Source organism: Diabrotica virgifera, chromosome 6, assembly GCF_917563875.1.
Source record: "Diabrotica virgifera virgifera chromosome 6, PGI_DIABVI_V3a".
NCBI classification, from domain to species: domain Eukaryota; kingdom Metazoa; phylum Arthropoda; class Insecta; order Coleoptera; family Chrysomelidae; genus Diabrotica; species Diabrotica virgifera.
Genome location: NC_065448.1, coordinates 202,020,001 through 202,039,363, shown reverse-complemented (window position 1 = coordinate 202,039,363; position 19,363 = coordinate 202,020,001). Strand labels below are relative to the sequence as shown.

At 33.6% G+C, this 19,363-nt stretch overlaps 1 protein-coding gene and 1 long non-coding RNA gene across 2 annotated transcripts in view; both read right to left on the bottom strand.

Moving 5' to 3' along the window:
• Positions 1-771: 771 nt before the first annotated feature.
• Positions 772-19,363, bottom strand: part of LOC126886671 (protein KRI1 homolog) — a 32,067-nt gene continuing 13,475 nt past the window's right edge. Inside the window, exons 7-9 of the mRNA XM_050653657.1 lie at positions 18,705-18,781; positions 18,389-18,652; positions 772-1,671 (exon numbers count right to left, since the gene is read on the bottom strand). Of these exons, the coding sequence (XP_050509614.1) occupies positions 850-1,671; positions 18,389-18,652; positions 18,705-18,781 (1,163 nt within the window). The 3' untranslated portion in view covers positions 772-849. The remainder of the gene's footprint in view (positions 1,672-18,388; positions 18,653-18,704; positions 18,782-19,363) is intronic.
• Positions 14,580-18,382, bottom strand: LOC126886678 (uncharacterized). Its single transcript, XR_007698751.1, has 3 exons — positions 16,797-18,382; positions 16,544-16,738; positions 14,580-14,762 (listed from the first exon to the last, which is right to left on the bottom strand). It is a non-coding gene; the product is annotated as an uncharacterized LOC126886678 (long non-coding RNA).

The following is a 19,363-nucleotide window of genomic DNA, read 5'->3' as shown; positions in this document are numbered from 1 at the left end:
AATAATAATAGTCTCCCGTTTTATACCGCTCACGTGGCTTTGGGAGTATAGCAGGGTAGTCTGCTATATCTAGGGCCTACGGTATACAAGGTAACATGGCCAGTGCTATGCTTCAACCGCCTATTATTACCCCTGGTTTTACCCAAGGTACTCATTTTATTCAGGCTGAGTCGACCTGGGGCCTATAAACATTTTAAAAATGTCTAGTTGTTCTTGCCGGCGCCGGCGGTAGGATTTGAACTCCGGACTACCGGCACGCTAGCCTAGCACACTACCACTCGGCTACGCCGGCCCGACTAGGAAATTCAGAGCATTTATAGTGGATTTGCCTGTCTGGTATGCAAATTGATGTTTGTGAAACGGTTTCCTAGCTAGAGTTTCGCTTCATATGATGTAGTAATCTACTAGTTTCGCCATTATTTTTAATAGAAGGGACGTGAATCATATAGGGCGATAAGACTTCGGTTCGTCCGTAGGACGTTTCCCCTACTTTGGTATACAAACCACTTTTGCGTCCCTCCAAGTTTTTGGAATGTGACTAGCACAAGACTTGCTATGAAAAGTCGCTGTAGTTGCGGCTGTATTTGCATGAAGGCTTTTTGAAGTAAAGCAGGAAATATTTCGTCCTTGCTCATAGATTTAAAAGGTTTGAAGCTTTTAACGGATCATAAAAACACGTAAGTACATTTATTTACAATTTAAATTAAAAATAATATTGGGACTATTCTCCTAATAGGATTTCCTTTTTTGGTATAGAAAACAAAAAAATAATGAACAAAATTATAGTATATATTTTTATGTATCAATTTCTTACTTATTCTATAAGTGTATATACATATATTATATTTTTTACTGTTTATACTTAATTTTATTTTTAAATTTCTTGGGATTAATTCCATAAGCTGACAATCTGGCATCTGATATAGAAAGACTTTTGTTTTGCTCCTTTGAAAACTTAGGCTTTTTCCTTTTTCCAAATTCTTGGCCTTCGCCATGTTTCCTTTTGTTTTTGTTGAATGCTTTATTACCACTTACTTTATTTGCTCCTTTTTCGTTTGACGTGTTACTGTTTAATGCCTTATCTGATGATGTGTCTGTTTGATTTTCTAAAATGGATTTCTTCTTTTTCCTCTTCTTCTTCTTTTTATTCGACTTATTTTCGGACACTTTTTGGACTTCTTTACTTTCAGTAGGTGCGTCGTTTTTGTCGCCTTCAGTTCTATTTTCAGATGTTTTATTTTTTTCACTTGGTTCCGTTGCACTCAATTTCTGTTTTTTCGTTTTCTTCTTTTCAGCAGTATTCTGATTGGATTCAGTTCTATTTTCAGATGTTTTATTTTCTTCACCTGCTGGTTCCGTTGCACTTAATTTCCGTTTTTTCGTTTTCTTCTCGGCAGTGTCTTTATTAGATTTACTCATTGTTTCATTTTGTTCTTCTGACTGATTTATTGCGTTATTATCATTATCATTTATCTTTTGTATAGAATTTGTTGCATTGTCTTCTGGGGTATTTACGAATAAGCTCGGAAGGATCTTTTTCTTGAGGTTTAAATTTTGACCTTTCTTTTGATATGCTATTTGTTCGTACCTTTCCACTTCGTCCGAACGGATCTGAACTGCTTTTTTCAATGAACACCATTTATTTAATTCTCTTTCATTTGCTAGCAATATCTGAAAAAAGGAAGGAATTTAAAATAAAATAAAATATGGATTAATATAAAATACACATATCCGAAAAGTCTAGGGATATTTTTAGAAAGAGACAGAGAAAGAGTTTCTTCTAGTTGTTTTGGATAAATAATGATGGGTTTGTAGTGATTAATAATATTTAACATACAATAAAATTTGTTGAAATGTCAAAAATAACGAGAATGCATTTAAGTGCCATTAAATGTATATTTATTATAAATTAAACTAGCCCAATCATTTGCATCACAATTTTGATATCCCTGACACCACTCTAATTTTGAAGCGCGTTTGCCTCTGGAGATATGTGGACATCTCAAAGTCGCTAATCAATTCAGGTGCTGTAATTGTTGGTTGTCTTCTAGCGGTTAACACTAAAAATCGATATTAAGCGTTCGGCTGGACTTTCAGTGTCACAAAAATGCCACCACAATCGACTTACAACACTTTGGGAGACTCTCATGCGCTCAGCAACATTAGTTTCCCGCTTATCACTTTAAAGAATGCCTACAGGCCTTTTGATCTCATCCAAAGTTAAATGACGTCGCTCCATGATAAAAAAAAACAATATTTTCAATACACTAATCAAACAAGCACTAACGACCACTTACTGGTAATAAAAAAACTTAATAGAGAAGTCGGCGGAATACAACAAACCATTGGCACTGATATTCTTGGACTACAAGAAAGCGTTCGATACCATAAACTAGCAGAAAATGTTAAAAACATTGACAGAATGCCAAATAGACCATCGCTTCACTAACATGATAAAATATATCTACCACAATGCAACGGCTAGCGTAAGACTCTCTGATCAACAAACTAATAAATTCTGTATGCAGCGAGGAGTACGGCAAGGAGACACCATCTCACCAAAGCTGTTCACAACCCTTTTAGAACACACTTTTAAGAAGGCAGATCTGAACGAATATAGTATTAATATAAATGGAGAGAAGCTCAGTCATTTGAGATTCGCAGATGACATCGTCCTTATAGCCGATCGTATGGATAATGCAATAATATTGTTGAACAAGTTATATCACGCTTCCTTAGAGGTCGGACTAAACATTAATATCAACAAGACGCTAATAATGACTAATCTTCTTCTTCTTCTTCCTCTTTATAAGCAATTCTGCTTGTTCATTGGCGGATTGATACCTCTATGGAAGGTTGTCGCTCCATCTTTTGCGCGGTCGGCCGATACTTCTTCTGCCGATTGGTGATTTATCTCGTGCTATTTTGACCACACGTGTCTCCCCCATTCTGGTTATATGGTTGTTCCATTCTTTTTTTCTATTTAGTGTCCATTCGTTTATACACTGTACGTTACATTGTCTTCTAATATCTTCGTTCCTCTTTCGATCTCTCAGTGTATTTCCTGTAATTCTTCTCAGTACTCTCATCTCTGCCGTTTCCAGTAGTCTTTGTGTTGTGGCTGAAGCGGGTCTTGTTTCTGATGCATATGTCATTATTGGTCTTACACTGGCTTTATAAATTCTTGACTTCATCTCAGTGTTAATATGTCGGTTTCGCCATATAGTGTTATTAAGGCATCCTGCCAATCTATTTGCTTTTTGTACTTGATTTCTCACTTCTTTGTATAGGTCTCCGTAACTTGACAATGTAATTCCAAGGTATTTTACTTCCATTACTTGTTCAATACTGATACCATCAATTTCTATTTTGCATCTGATTGGTTCTTTACTGATTACTAAAGTTTTAGTTTTTTGAGATGAAATTGTCATATTGAATTCTTTTGCTCTTATGTTAAATCTGTGGACTAATCTTTGCAGACTATCTTCATCTTGGGCTATCAATATTGCGTCGTCTGCGTAGCAGAGTATTTTTACTTCTTTGTTTCCCATTCTATATCCTCTTCCTTTGTTGACGTTTTTGATGATTTCATCCATGATTAAATTGAAAAGCAGAGGACTCAATGAGTCTCCCTGTCTTATTCCGCTGCCTATATCTACAGGTTCTGTAAGTTGTCCATCTATTCTGACTTCCATCTTGTTATTTTGGTAGATGTTCTCAATAGTTTTTATGATATCTAGAGGGATTTCTCTATTATACAGAAGGTGGATTACATCCCTGAGTCTTACTCTGTCAAATGCTTTCTTTAAGTCAATCAGACATAGAAATGCTGGTCTATTATACTCTAGTGATTTCTCAGTAATTTGCTTTATGACGAATATTGCATCTGTACACGATCTTCCAGTACGAAAACCCTGTTGTTCATCTGCTAAACTTATCCTCTGATTCATTACGTCTTGTAAGATTTTAGTTGTAAGTTTTAGGGTAGTATTTAACAAGTTGATACCTCTGTAGTTCTCTGGCTGCTTTTTATCTCCTTTTTTGAATAGTAGGATTAGTTCGCTCGTTCTCCATTCTTCCGGTATTTTACCGTGTTTTATGATTTTGTTAATTAATGTTGTTAATTGTTCTGTCATTGCTGCTCCACAATATTTCAGTAGTTCGTTTGGTATTCCATCCTTACCTGCAGCTTTTCTGTTCTTCAGCTTTTCGAGTGTTTTTCGTACTTCCTGTGCACTTATATTAACATCTTCATCTGTGGTAATTTCTGGTGTTTCCGGTTCTAGCATTATTTGTTCTTCCTCTGCATAAAGCTTTTTTAGATAGTCAATCCATGTATCCTTTTCTATGTGTTTTGGTTCTATTAGTTCCTTTACCTCCATTCTTTGACCTCTTATAAAGCGCCATATTTCCTTTTGGAGACCATAAAAATCATGTTCCATTTCTTTCGAAAAACGTTCCCAGTGATCGTTTTTTATTCTTCTTACTACTGAATGTGTTTCGTTTCTTATGGTCTTATAATTATCGTATGCCTCTTGTGTTTTAGTTGACATGTATTTTAGGTAGGCTTTTTTCTTCTCTTTACATTTTTCCTTCACTTCTGTACAAAACCATGGAGTTCTTCGTCTTGGGAGCGATAATGACTAATCTGGTGCTAAATCGTAATATTGTTGTTGATGGAATGGATATTGAGCAGACTGCATCTTATAAGTACTTGGGACATGAAATTCGGTTGGGAAGAGATAACCAGACGTGCGAGCTCCCACGTCGCATAGGATTAGCCTGGGCAGCGTTTGGTAAACTGAGCTATGTATTTAAATCTGACTTACCCATATGCCTGAAAAGGAAAATCTTTGACCAGTGTGTATTGCCTGTACTCACTTATGGAGCGGAAACATTAACACTCACAAAAAAGGTAGTGAACAAGATTCGCATAACTCAGAGGGCTATGGAGCGCCAGATGTTGGGTGTCTCCCTGAGGGACCGAATCCCAAACGAAGAAATACGACGTAGAACAAAAACAACGGACACCGTCCAAAGAATCGCGTCGCTCAAGTGGAATTGGGCAGGACACGTCGCCAGATTGTCAGACAACCGATGGCCAAAACGTATTGTCGAGTGGAGGCCACGAGAAGAAACACTACGGAGCAGAGGACGACCACCAAACAGATGGGCTGACGATCTGAAGCGTATTGTCGGCAACTGGATGCAAGCCGCACAAAACAGAGAAAGATAGAAAGAGCTGAGGGAGACCTATGGCCAGCAGTGGACGAGTACGGGTTGATGATGATGATGAATCAAACAATAACTTTATAGCACGAACAAAATCGAAAATACCAGAATATTTACTGCAGTATACAAACCATAGGTTTTTTCTCTTCTGTTGAAAACGTTGTCAAATATTCGTTATCACTTTTGACGTACTGTTTTACTCACAAAAATGTACAAGATGAGCAACTGTACAAATTCAACCGAAGTTAAACGACCACATGAATTTATTTTTATTAATTTTATTATGTTATAAAAATATCCCTAGACTTTTCCGATGTGCGTATGTACTATGTTCAATAGATAGACACAAATTCTGGCATTCGCTGAGGATATCGTTACAGTGGGCAGAAGTAAGACACATAGTGCAGTGTTTTACAAAGTTTTTAAAGGGGCAGGTGAACTAGGACTTATAAATCTGGATCCCGCCATAGGCGTAACCAGGGGGGGGGGGGTTTTGGGGGTTATAACCCCCCCATTGGGATATACTTTGAGCTCTATACGCTTAACACCATAGCCCTCAGAGACCTTCCAGTAGTTGTAACCCCCCCCTTTCAGGTAGTTGTAACCCCCCCTTAGGATCATCCTGGTTACGCCTATGGATCCCGCGTATAAAAAAAAGTTGATTAATAGCAAGCTGAAAATTTGTTAATAGCTTAAGGATGTCTAGTCGGACAAACTTTGATATATGGGAACACTGGAACGGGGAAGTTTTAATTGTGGAACAGGTTAAAAATTTGGAACGGTCATACCACGAAAACGTCACATGTATTTTGTCCGACAGAACTTCCAATTGATTTGTTACCCTTTCATTAAACTCTAATGCAAAAACCAGACTGCTATTTATCACCAAATGGGCATTTTAATGAGTGGAACACGTAGAACATGTCAAATGACAGGAATTATGACTGGTGATAAATAGCAGTCTGATTTTTGCATGAGAGTTTAATGAACGGGTAACAAATCAATTGGAAGTTCTGTCGGACAAAATACATGTGACGTTTTCGTGGTCTGACCGTTCCAAATTTTTAACCTGTCCCACAATTAAAACTTCCCCTGTTTCAGTGTTCCCATATATCAAAGTTTGTCTGACTAGACACCCTTAAGCTATTAACAAATTTTCAGCTTGCTATTAATCAACTTTTTTTTCATACGCGGGATCCAGACCTATTATAAATGAGGAAAAAACCCAATATATATCGGTTGCTAAAAACCCTTAAAATATTCAATAGATAATCCAAATCAACAACTATACCCTTGAGCAAGACAAAGAATTCACAATTCTGGATCGGTAGTAAACACAACAAATACAACAAGTGACAAAATACATAATTAATTATTTATATGGGAAATAAGCCACAATTAAAATGAAAAAAATAATTTTATTAACGTTTCGACGCCCAAATCGGGTGCCGTTGTCAAAATACAAAATATTACTAAAATAAACAAAAGTGTTGTTGCTAAGCAAAAAAATTCTTCTAATAATTTATTTAATCTCACTCATTTATATTGGCAATTCAGACATATATTATACATTTTAAAGTAGAAGACTTTAAAATGATATTGCCAATATTTATGAGTTGCGTTCCTGGGACGACTTACTGAAAGATAGTTCATTCGATTACATGAAATCAACCTCAACTCAAGAATATCCGTCATAAAAAATTATAGCATGTGATCTGTCTTTAAAAAGACAACCAAATGCAACGACAGTAAAATTCTCGCGTTAGAGACTTCATAGTAAATCACAAGGGAAAACCAGGAAAAACCTTGTGATACTATCCCGACATCGTAAGTATTTGGTCTTACATTAATTTACTCTCAAAAAATAATACCAAATTCTGACTTGTAACATGTTTAAATTATAAATAATATTAATAATACTAGATATATAAGTAATACTAAAATATAAAATATGTACTAGCTCGATATTATTGACTTACTAATCTTGGTATTTTCTTTCTATTGACTTCCTCTTTCAGTATGGGTAACCACATCCTACTGCATTCTACCGAGGAATTTGCGACACAATTGGTTTCATTTAGCATAATTAGAGCCGCTTCTTTGATTTTGCTCTTTTTACTATCTGATTCTTTCAGGACTATACTTGAATCTCTCCACTGAACTCTATGTTCATTATGCCATGCGTGTTGACATATTTGAGATCTCTCAAATTCTCTATTTTTAATATAAGATTGATGTTCACTTATTCTAACGTCTAATGGTCTTGATGTCTCACCTAAATAAAATTGTTCGCATTCACAAGGTATTTTATAAATGCAATTCTTTGTTCTCTCTTGATCATTGTTAGGTTTAGTTTTAGATCGAATAGATCTCAATGTGTTTGTTGTTTTGAATGTTGTTGAAATGTTGAATTTATTTCCTATTGTTTTAAGTTTCTCGGATAGTCCTTTTATATACGGTATTGATATTTTCCTCGTATTATTTCTGTTGAATGTTGTAGGATCCCGTTCTAAGTTGTTCTGTTCAAACGTTAATAAAATAATTTTTTTCATTTTAATTGTGGCTTATTTCCCATATAAATAATTAATCATAAAAATGCCACAAGGAAATAGCTTCAGAACAACATTAACAAAATAAATAGACGCATAACTATAGCAAACAGAATTCTCCATGGTCTTCAGAAACATCTGGGAAATAAAAACCTAAAACGTGCAGTAAAGCTCAACATTTACAAGTCTATTCTGCTTTCTGATAGTGTTCTTAAGATAGCGACTGTTTTCACTGTGTCATATACTTTTTGGAAGTCAACAATGTTTTCACTGTGACAAATACTTTGTGGATGTGAACAATAATAAGAAGCATGGGTCTATTATATTCGATGGACTTTTCGACTAGAGTTTTAAGGCACTGCAAATGATCATTTGTTCTGTCTTCTGATCAAAAACCTGTTTTTTCTTCTGACTGGTAGAAATTGAGTTTTACTTCCAATATGTTTGCCAGTATTCGAGTGAAGAACTATTATAGGTGGTTAAGTAGCCTAATGAGCCTATAGTTTTAAGATATAATTTATCTTCTTTTTTATGAGGAGGATTGTAACCGAATTTTTCCCTTGATTTAGGATATTTTCATTATGCAGACAGAGATTAAAAGGTTCTTCGATTTTTGACGTCAAAAGTGGATCTCCTAGTTTAATTGCCTCAATGACTACACCATCTTCTCCCGTAGCTCTATTACTTTCCATATGTTTGAGAGCATGTTGAATTTCCTCCCGTGATATATCTGGTATATCGTCCAATCCTACATTCTGTACCTTTCGTATTGGCTGTTCGATAACTTGACTTTGATATGTTTCGTAGAAACTTTCCACTATATGTAACATAACACAACTCCGAAAAATAGAACAATCGTTGTAAATCTATGTCTCAGGATAGCATACTCTGAAACAATATAGAGTATACTCTCTATAACGAACACGGGTATTATGAGGTTTCGCTTATATCGAGATACATTAGGTGTCCCGTGAAATTCCTATTGAACTATAACCCTCTATAACGAGGCATATTTGGCGAAGAACATGTTTCTTTATCTGTTTTTTCGCGGTTATGGCTATAGATAAATCCCCAGCTGCCTGCATACAGAAATGCCTAAAATCTGTGCTTATCGAGGCCAGTGATGTAATAAACTCCACCGCCTCTCAACCTCTTCCTGTTTATCCACCGACTCTTTTTCAAAAGCGGCATTCAAACAATATTTAGCTTCTTATTTGCTTCGTGCATGACTGACGACACCTAGCGTAGTCGTCTGAAATTTTTGGCGAACACAATTTGACGTTAAACATTTGATACACATATGACATATTTGACGTTAATGAAATATTTTATTTACAATTTTACAAGAAGTGGAAGAACTAATTAGCGCAGCATGTCAAATGTCCCTTCCAATCAAAAGTTTTACTCCTATAGAAGTCAAGAAAGAAATAACCAAACTCAACTCACGAAAAGCTCCAGGTTATGACTTAATCTCGGCACAAGTACTAAAACAACTTCCTCGTAAGGCCATTATTATGCTAACAGTAATATTTAATCGCATGCTAAGTTTATCATACTTTCCAAAAATATGGAAATTTGCAGAAATCATAATGATCCTTAAGCCAGGCAAAGCGCCCAATGAAGTAACATCTTATCGACCCATCAGCCTACTCCCAATCGTTAGCAAAGTTTTTGAAAGATTGCTGCTACAAAGAATATACGCAGATCATGAATTCCTAACATTACTACCAGAACATCAGTTTGGTTTTCGGGAAAATCACTCTGCTACACAACAAGTCCATCGAATAGTAAATGAAATATCAAAAACTCTCGAAGAAAAGAAATACTGCAACGCTGTATTCCTAGATATCTCACAAGCGTTTGACAAAGTTTGGCACAGAGGTCTGCTTTACAAAGTAAAATTAGCACTATCTACACCGAGAGAACAATTTCTTTTCTCCTAAAACACCGATTTCTTTGAGCAATATTTCTTAAAAGTTAACATATCCTATTAACTTAAACATACCGGTTCACATATAAAGAAACGAGTTTTTTAAACACAACTCAATAATTTCTTACAGATAATTTATTCAATACTAAGAAATGCATTAATGGCTACATTTAATTTTCTTATCCTAAAGTTTTTATTTCTTAAATTGAAAACTACAAATATTTTGCAGTATAAGAAATATAATGTTAAGTTAATGCATATTTATATTTGTGAACAAGAAATTTTCTTGCAATTAAATAAATATTTTAAACCACAAGAAATAATTCTTCAGAAATACCCTCTGTAGTAACTGAGGTTATAAAATAAAAACTTTGTCATTAATGCCAAAATGTTACTTGCAAAGAGATTTTCTTCCACAAAAGAATTGCGCAGATTTACTATTTATGATTTAGTCGTCAGTGTTTGTCAAGATGGCGTGATATGTTCATGTTCATATAGATGGATGTTGGATTTATTGGTGTACTTTAAAAATTAACGGATATTTTGAAGGTACGTACATATATAGGTATTAAATAAAAGTAAATTGAGTAATTTAAGATGTAATAATAATATTGTTGCGTATCCGAATGGTTAAAAAAGAAATATAATAGTATCTTTATATGCTTTTTAGGTACCTTATAATGATGGACGACTCTGAAATAAAGGAGCTTATTATTCTAACTGGGAAATATGCCACAATTTAAAGCTGGGACAGAATGATATAATATATAGCTTCAGAACAATATTAAGAAAGGAGTTATTAACCAACTGCGTGACCTTCCAGAACTTCATACATGTAAGTACCTTTTTAAAAATGTGTATACTTATGTATCAACTATAATAGGTTTCTTGAATGTATCGTCTTCTATAAAAATATACAATATACTATATCAAACATGGCGGGTGCAACGCTGAGGATTTTTTCTGTTAATTTATTTGAGATAAAGAAATCAGTTAGTCTAAAAGAAATATATGTTTATGGTTAAGAAATGTTATTGCCGAAAACCGTGAATTAGTTAATATGTATTAGATGACTTAGATGTAAACTAATAATACTTTCCCGTAATAAAATTTCTTAATGATTAGGTATGCTGTCTCTTTTAGATTATAAAAATTAAGAAAATTACATATTATTATGTCTGCTTCAATGCTTTACATTGGTTGTATTTTCCCTCTTGTTTTAGCTAACAATGTTTATTGTGTGACTTAATATTATACAGATAAATAATTAATATTTCATTAACAAAAAGAAAAAAATAAACAAATAGATGTAGGTTAAATAATGCCATATGTTTGAACTAAATATGATTGATTATTATTAGTATTAATAGTTCTTACTTGGGGCCGTGTATTTGTTTTTTTTGTATTTCCTAAATTTGTCAAAATAAATATCTATATCTTTATAAAAAAATTTTTATTAAAGTAAGTTTACTCTTTCTACATAACGATTTTGTTTTAGTGAATTGCTGATATACAAAGTGCTATTAACAAAAGAAGGAACATTTGAGGAAGTTGGATTTGCCTCTCCATCCTTTTATTGTTGTGTAGAAGCCAGTGGTTTAAGGGTGGAGAAAATATTTGTATGTAATAATGTTTTATATCTTGTTTTATTAATAAATAATGATTTTACCTTAACACAATGATTTATTTCGCCGTATGTAATATCACTTTATTTTCAAGAAATATTAACTTAACTCTAAATATACGTTTATCTCTGCGAAATATATTTCTTAACATTAAATAAATAAATTATTAATAGTAAAATAATAATATTCCTTACTAAGAAATATTATTGCTCAGAAAGAACAGTTTTCTAATGAGTAGAAAACATATTTTTATGACTAATAAAATTAATTAACATCAAGTGTAATTTCTTTCTGATAAATGGGTTTGAAGTTTGCCAGAAAGTGATAGTTCATTCATGTTTAAGATATATTTCTTTGGCTATAGTAGAATTTATTTGAAATATTTTAGAAAATTATATCTTATATACAAAGATATATTTCTTAGGCAATATGCCAAGTCGATCTTTCTTAAATATTAATAAAGTTTCTTTATGTCAAGAATTTTTTTCTCTCGGTGTAGTAAGTATTTCCTCCTAATCAAATCCTACTTATCAAATAAATATTTCTCAGTAAAATTTAAAGACCAACAATCCAGCTTCTGTCCTATTAACTCCGGAGTTCCGCAAAGTAGTGTTCTCGGGCCGCTGCTTTTCTCACTCTACACAGCCGATATACCAGAGTCTCATAATACTACGATCGCTTCCTTTGCTGATGACGTAGCAATATTAGCGGTAAATGAAGATCACATACAAGCCTCACAAGACCTGCAACACCATCTGGACATACTCAGTGAATGGTACACAAAATGGCGAACAAAAGTAAATAAAACAAAATCATCTCAAATAACGTTTACAAACCGCCACAACACATGCCCACCTGTAAGAATGGAACATGTACGAATACCAACAGTAACAGACGCTAAATACCTTGGCCTCCATCTTGACCAACGTCTTACTTGGAAAAAACATATACAGGCTAAAAGAAGACAACTAGACTTAAAATTTCGGCAAATGTATTGGCTCCTTGGACGCAGATCAAAACTCAACATCCAAAACAAAATTCTTCTGTACAAAGCAATACTCAAACCTATTTGGTACACAAGAATCTACAGGTCGAGCAAGTCTCGTAAATTTCACGATTGCGAGCCACGCTTCACGCAACCGTGTTTGCGTACTTGTGTTTCGAGTTGCGTGGTCGTGCAGAGTTATATTTACCAATTCGCGCAATCGTACTTGAGACGCTGTGTCAGGTGAGGTGTTTGAAAATTTGTGTAACTTGATTGCTTGATTCTGTGGTGTGAAGGTGGTTAAACTTTTGTTTTATTTTTTTTTGTTTTGTTTGTTTTTGTTGTTGCGAATATATCGCAGAAAGTTTTTAGATGAAGTAATTGTATGATGAAGATAACACAGAAAATACAAGAGGGCAGCATACTTTGCAAAACAACTGTTACAATTTGAAATCAACAATTTGTTAAGTTGTTGTCTTGCAGAGGAATATTTATAATCAATGCTTGCAGGTAAAAAAAGTGACTTTTTAAAAAATTATATCTTGGAAACTAAAAATTATTTTTATTTATAATTGAAACATGTAAAAGTATAGTACTCTCAAAAAAATTTCAGCCAAAAATATTCATTTTTGTAGAGTTGACTGCAATTTTTCCACAACAGCCCTTTTTTGCCGTGAGCAGCATAACAAGTCCAGTCTCATCTGAAATCAAAGTTTCTTGTAGTTTATACCTCTGGCTAGTGAATCAACAAAGGATTTTTTATTAGATGAGGTCATTTTTGTTTTATAAAAAAAACTACTTTAAAAATGAGAAAAATTGGGGTCAAAAATGTGTTTAAACTTATGTAAAATCTTCAAATTTCATTTTTTTTTAATTCCTTCGTTCATATTCTAGCCAGAGGTATAAACTACAAGAAACTTTTTGAGTTCAGATGAGACTGGACTTAGTTATGCTGCCAACGCAAAAAAACTTAAACTCTACAAAAATGAATATTTTTGGCTGAAACTTTTTTTGAGACTACCTTAAGTACTATACTTTTACATGTTCCAATTATAAATAAAAATAAATTTTAGTTTTCGAGATATAATTTTTTTAAAAAGTCACTTTTTTTACCCACAAGACCCCTTAAAAAAATGTTTGGAAGAATATGTTTGATGGCCAAGATGCATACATATATTTAGAAGGAAAGTTCCTGATTTCTGTAGTATAATACATAATACCGAAGAGGAAGTAGCCCTAAGCGCCGGACTCCACTTGCGATTTGTAGTTGTGAAGATTGAACACATTCTTTCAAATAGAAGTCAATCCATGATTATTTAGTCACAAATGGATTGACTTGTATTTGAAACAATGTGTTCAATCTTCCTGATTACAAATCGCAAGTGGAGTGCGGCGGTAATAACACCAAAATATTCCATATAGGTCCATAGAAGGTACACAGACATTGAAAAATTCCTGGAATATCCCCGAAAACATGTTCCTTGAGAACATCCCAGGAAAATCCTGTGTCAGCATTTTAAACATTACCTGAATGTCTTATTGGAACATTCCATGAATGTCCACGAATGTTCTCTGGACATTCAAAATATATTTTGTAGACATTCCCTGGATATACCAGAAATACAGTGATGAGCGCTCTAATAACCGGCAAAATAGCACAAAAGATGTATTAAGTAGTGAGATAAAAAGACATGAAACTAGTCGAGCTGGGAAATTTAGCGATATTAACTTATACATTTAGATTGTATTGATTGTGTACCACCTTCAGACGTATCAGACGAGTTTGGAAACTACCACTGTCACAGTGACAGTTTTAGTTGACATACTCCTCCGATATGTGTAAAGGTGGGATCAATATAACGTAAATTTAAAGGTTAATTTCGCTAAATTTCCCAGCTCGACTAGTTTCATTTCTTTTTATCTCACAACTTAATATTTTGCCGGTTATTAGGGCACTCATCACTGTACATCCTTGCTGATGTGACAATACCTCCTATCTGTTTTTTCATGAGTTTTGTATGAGAGATGGAAAAACATGTTTTAAGGTCACCTCCTGTGTTCATATGTAAGTTTTGACTTGTTTTGTAGTTCATAGATAGTTTAATTTACTACAAAACAAGTCAAAAAATATCATATGAAAACAGGAGGTGACCCTAAGACAAGTTTTTAGTCTCTCTTACAAAACTCATGAAAAAACAGATAGGATGTATTATTACATCACTGACGATATGTGGCCATACCAAATAATACATCCTTGATAAATATAAACATTTTTATTGAACAAAATCTTTTCATACATTTTTTTAATGCAATTTACTGATATTCCTAAATATTTCAAAAAAATGTGTCACATTTGCTTTGTAAACCTTTCTTTTGCCTTTCGTAGCCACATATTCCGTTTCCTTCCTGGTTTTTTTGTAGACCACTTCTCTCAGCTGATTCTAAAAAAAATAAAATAAATGGTAATTTTTCTATCCTTTACAATTAACAATCAGAAGAAATATTATTTACAGATAATGATATGTATAATAATAATAGGTTTGTTCTAGCATCAGTTTGAAACCATCAGCGAATAGTGGACCAGTGCGAGTAGAGGGGGTCGCACTGGTGACTGTATTATGTTCTTTTACTGACCAACTGTTTGCTGATGGTTTTTGACTAGTTTGACCGTTTGCTAGAACAAACCTAATAATAATGAATATTTTGTATTTTGACAATGACATCTGATGTGGAAGTCAAAACATTAATAAAATTATTTTTTCAAGTTAACTTTCACATGCGCGTCTTAAAATTTAATACTTATATCATAAATAACTATTAAAACTATCTTAAGAGGAAACAGTATAGATCAACAGGTAGCGAAAATGTGTTCCAAGATTGCGGCTGTAATTTTGAATATTTTTTCAAGATATTTGGCACACATATTCGTAATATAATAAAGAATGGCGGTACAGAGCCCAATTTGAAAAATATATTAATATGTGGAAATTACTCTGTAATTAAATACAATATAAAAAAAAACGAGCTTGTACCGCCATTAAGAAGAACAAAAAAATACACTTTTTTCAAATACAACTTTTTTATCCGATTTTGTGTTATTTTGGAACTACTAAAATTTTTTATTTCATTAGTAGTTCCAAAATTACACAAAATCTAGGTATCGGATAAAAAAGTTTATTTGAAGAAAGTGTATTTTTTTGTTCTTCTTAATGGCGGTACAGGCTCATTTTTTAAATATTGTATAATTACAGAGTAATTTCCACATATTAATATATTTTTCAAATTGGGCTCTGTACCGCCATTCTTTATTATTTTACGAATACGTGTGCCAAATGCCTCGAAAAAATATTCAAAATTACAGTGACAATCTTGGAACACGTTTTGGCTACCTGTTTATCGCTACTGTATTACCTTAAAACATTGCAATTTGCTAAACCAGTATATTTTACTCTACTACTACTCTACTAGCTACCTCATTTTCCACTGTTTCTAAAGACTTGTTTACATGGGTAGAGTTTTGAGGAGAGTAGAGTAGTGGTAGTACTCTACCAAAAATGGCTTGATACCATTCACGTGAGGAGAGTACAAGTATAGTACTGATGCTAGTATAGTGAAACCGATTTTTGTATTTTTAAACACTCTTGATTATAAGTGCACCTTAAATTCTTAATTTTTTGCTTAAGCTTGTTTACTCCAAAGCCCCCTTTGCCATTCTTTCGACGATTTCATCCTCCGCAGCTTGCTGCAAACTTTTATTTCTGTAGTATACACTACCTAAATTCCATAAACACTGGTATTCGCCGTATTATAGCTCTACAAGTTTTAAAGTTTCATCTTCGGTGAACTTCATTTTCACTATTTACACAAAACACAATTCCAGCCAGAATGACAGCGCCCCCATGTACTCTCCTACCTACTCTATTCTGCCATAATTGAGCGTGTTCCATGGGTAGAGTGTGCAGCCGAGTAGACATTTTGGCAGTAGTGGTGGTCATAGAGTAGTTACTTTGCCATAGGTTGCTAGTCACTCTACTTTAACTCCAACTATACACTCTACCAGCTATTCTACTGTGCTGAGCATTTTTACAGGTAGAGTTACTCTACTCTATCAAGTACTTGCATCATTACTCTACCCGTGTAAACAAGTCTTAAATCTACTGAATGAAAATCTACTTAATCTTAATCTACTCTTAATGAAAAATGTCTAAAATCATTTACCCACCTAGTATTATTGTAGAATTTAAGACAGTCCAGTGCCTTATAAATAATTTCAATATGAATATTTTTCTCTTTAATTCTCCTTTGATACCACTCCATTTTAGATTTTGGGGAACTTATTTCATTGTGTTTATAGACCATATTTATTGAAGGAACCCAATCTGGAGATTGTTATTATCTATTAAGTCGGCTGGTTTTCCTATAAGATTAAAATGTTAACATCTTCAAAAATCGTTACTGTTGTAATTGTAACTTACCAGATATAAAATGATTACAGCAGACAGGACAGGAAAATTTTCATTTCGCTAGTAAAACCTGTACATTGTATTGCATTTAACCATTGTTGTCTCTCAGATACCTTATTTAGTTCAGTTTAAAAGTGAACTTTAATCTTGACTTTATCACATTTCACACTTCAAAACACAACACCAATGAAGCATATTATCTTTCTAAATTAATACTTCCAGAGAAAATGTTAAATTAATCTTTGTACAACACAAAATTACAAAGAAATACAACTAAAATTATCTAAAACTCATTAAGAACAGATAGAATAAGATTTATCTTTTACACCCAGTAGCCATATTGACATATTGATTTAATTTTGAAAACGATTATATTTAAATTTGGTAAATATAACTCCGTACGACCACGCAACTTGAAACACAAGTACGCAAACACGGTTGCGTGAAGCGTGGCTCGCAATCGTGAAATTTACGAGACTTGCTCGACCTGTAGATTCTTGTATTTGGTACTACGGACTACACCTCTGGGGCTGTGCAAAGTCAACATCACTGAATATCATCCAAAGATTTCAGTCTAAAGTTCTAAGATCAATAGTGGATGCACCATGGTATGTAACTAATCAAACACTTCACGAAGACTTAAATATACCTTTCATCAGAGAAGAAATCCATCGAGCCTCGGAATCACAAAACGAGCGTACCATTCACCATGACAATGAGTTAGTAAGGGAATTATTCCATAATGGCCCTGTCACAAGGAGACTAGATAGACCCTGGCCTCAGGACCTATTTTAAAACTTTAACATAAATAGAATAAGATGAGAGAGACATCATTGGAAGTCTCTTCTTCATGCCCAAAAACATGGAACAAATTTACTTAATACTCTTTTAATGATGTAGATTGTAAATAAGCATAATTACATAAAAAAAACAATTTTTGATAAAATTTAAATAAGTTCGAGTGTCAAATAAACGTCAAATTAAAAATCGGATATATGTATATGGAAGTTCTCTGAAGACAATATCAATTTTAAGGGTTTTTCTTCACTTTTTCGTTATAGTTTAGTTGTCGATGTTAACAATAATTCGTGTTTCGGTACATCGAAAGCAATTAGCCAGTGTGAATTATTATTACCAGATTTTAACATTAGCTGGATCTATTGAACTGGATCGAATTTTATGGTGTGTGTAACACAAAATGGAAATAGATGATGATAGGAATATACCACCAGATCGGGGAAGGAAATAAAGTCAGTATGAAAATACAAATATAAAACATAAAAATCAAAACGGCAATAATAAGGCAAGCGAAATATCTATTGAAAAAATTATTATTCAATCATTATTCGCCAAAGTTGTCATATTTCGCCGCTACGGGCGCTGGCATAGTTTCGTGTATCCCCACCATGGCCACACACGGAGCGAATATTGCTCCGAATGGCTTCACTCTAGGAAGTTAATAGAAATCTTAGAAAACTAAATATTCATAAGTATGCACAATATTATTGTTGTCTGATATAACGAGATCGGTTTATAACGAGGTAATTAGTCTAAATGAGAAACACGATAACACAGAAAATTATTAATTAAATAAATGTTCTTACTTCCTCTGTTGTTAATCCAAAATCGTTTGGTGCAACTTGTCTATATTTGAATCTACATGGAGTATCACCAATAATATCTTCACAGTCGAGCTTGTAATATTCTTCAAAGTATTTCTCAAATTTCTTGTCATTTGGATCATACTTCGGTTTTGGTTTGCTAACTGCAACAGCAAATTTGGATTTCCTTTTACGCTTTTTTCTGCCTTGCACTTGTTCATCATCGTTATTTGATTTGGATGTTTGCGGATCAAAATCACAATCCATCTAAAATGATATGATTAGCAAATCAACAAATAATACATGGTTAAGTTCTTACATTAAAGTCTTCATCTTCACAGTGGGGTCCATAATCATTGGCGTTTTCATTGTCTCCATTATAGCGTTCCCAGTTTTCTGAAAAAAAAATGTTGACTTTACTTATTGAACAATCACTGAATTTCAGTATACAGTGTAAATGACATACCGTATTGCGGTTGTCGATATAGAACGCTCTCTCTCTCTCTCTCTCTCACACACACACACACACACACTCACTCTTCTTCTTAAGGTTCCATCTTTTTGCTCCATTTGTCTGTATAATTTCTTCCCTCTTGTTAACCCTATCAAGGACTTCAATATTGCTAATCTTGACTTCCCATGATATTCTTAGATATAACACTTCTACGATAACACCAAAAGCTTTTAATTTCTTAATCTCTAATTGCTTCAATATCCAGGCCTCAGATCCGTAGAGCGAAGCTGTAAAAACGGATCAGAACAACATGCGCTGATATCATAAGTTATGACCCTTGAGAAGACTCTCATGAGAGTCATTTTTAATACATCCCAGGGTGTTAGAACAAAAAATATTCCTCGTGCAAAATGTGTCTCACAGTTTCTTTATTAATATGCACATGTTCATAATGGCTCTAATACTTAATATGTGGTCTTTTTAAACTAATTCTGTCACGTTTTCAACATTCAAGTCACTATTTG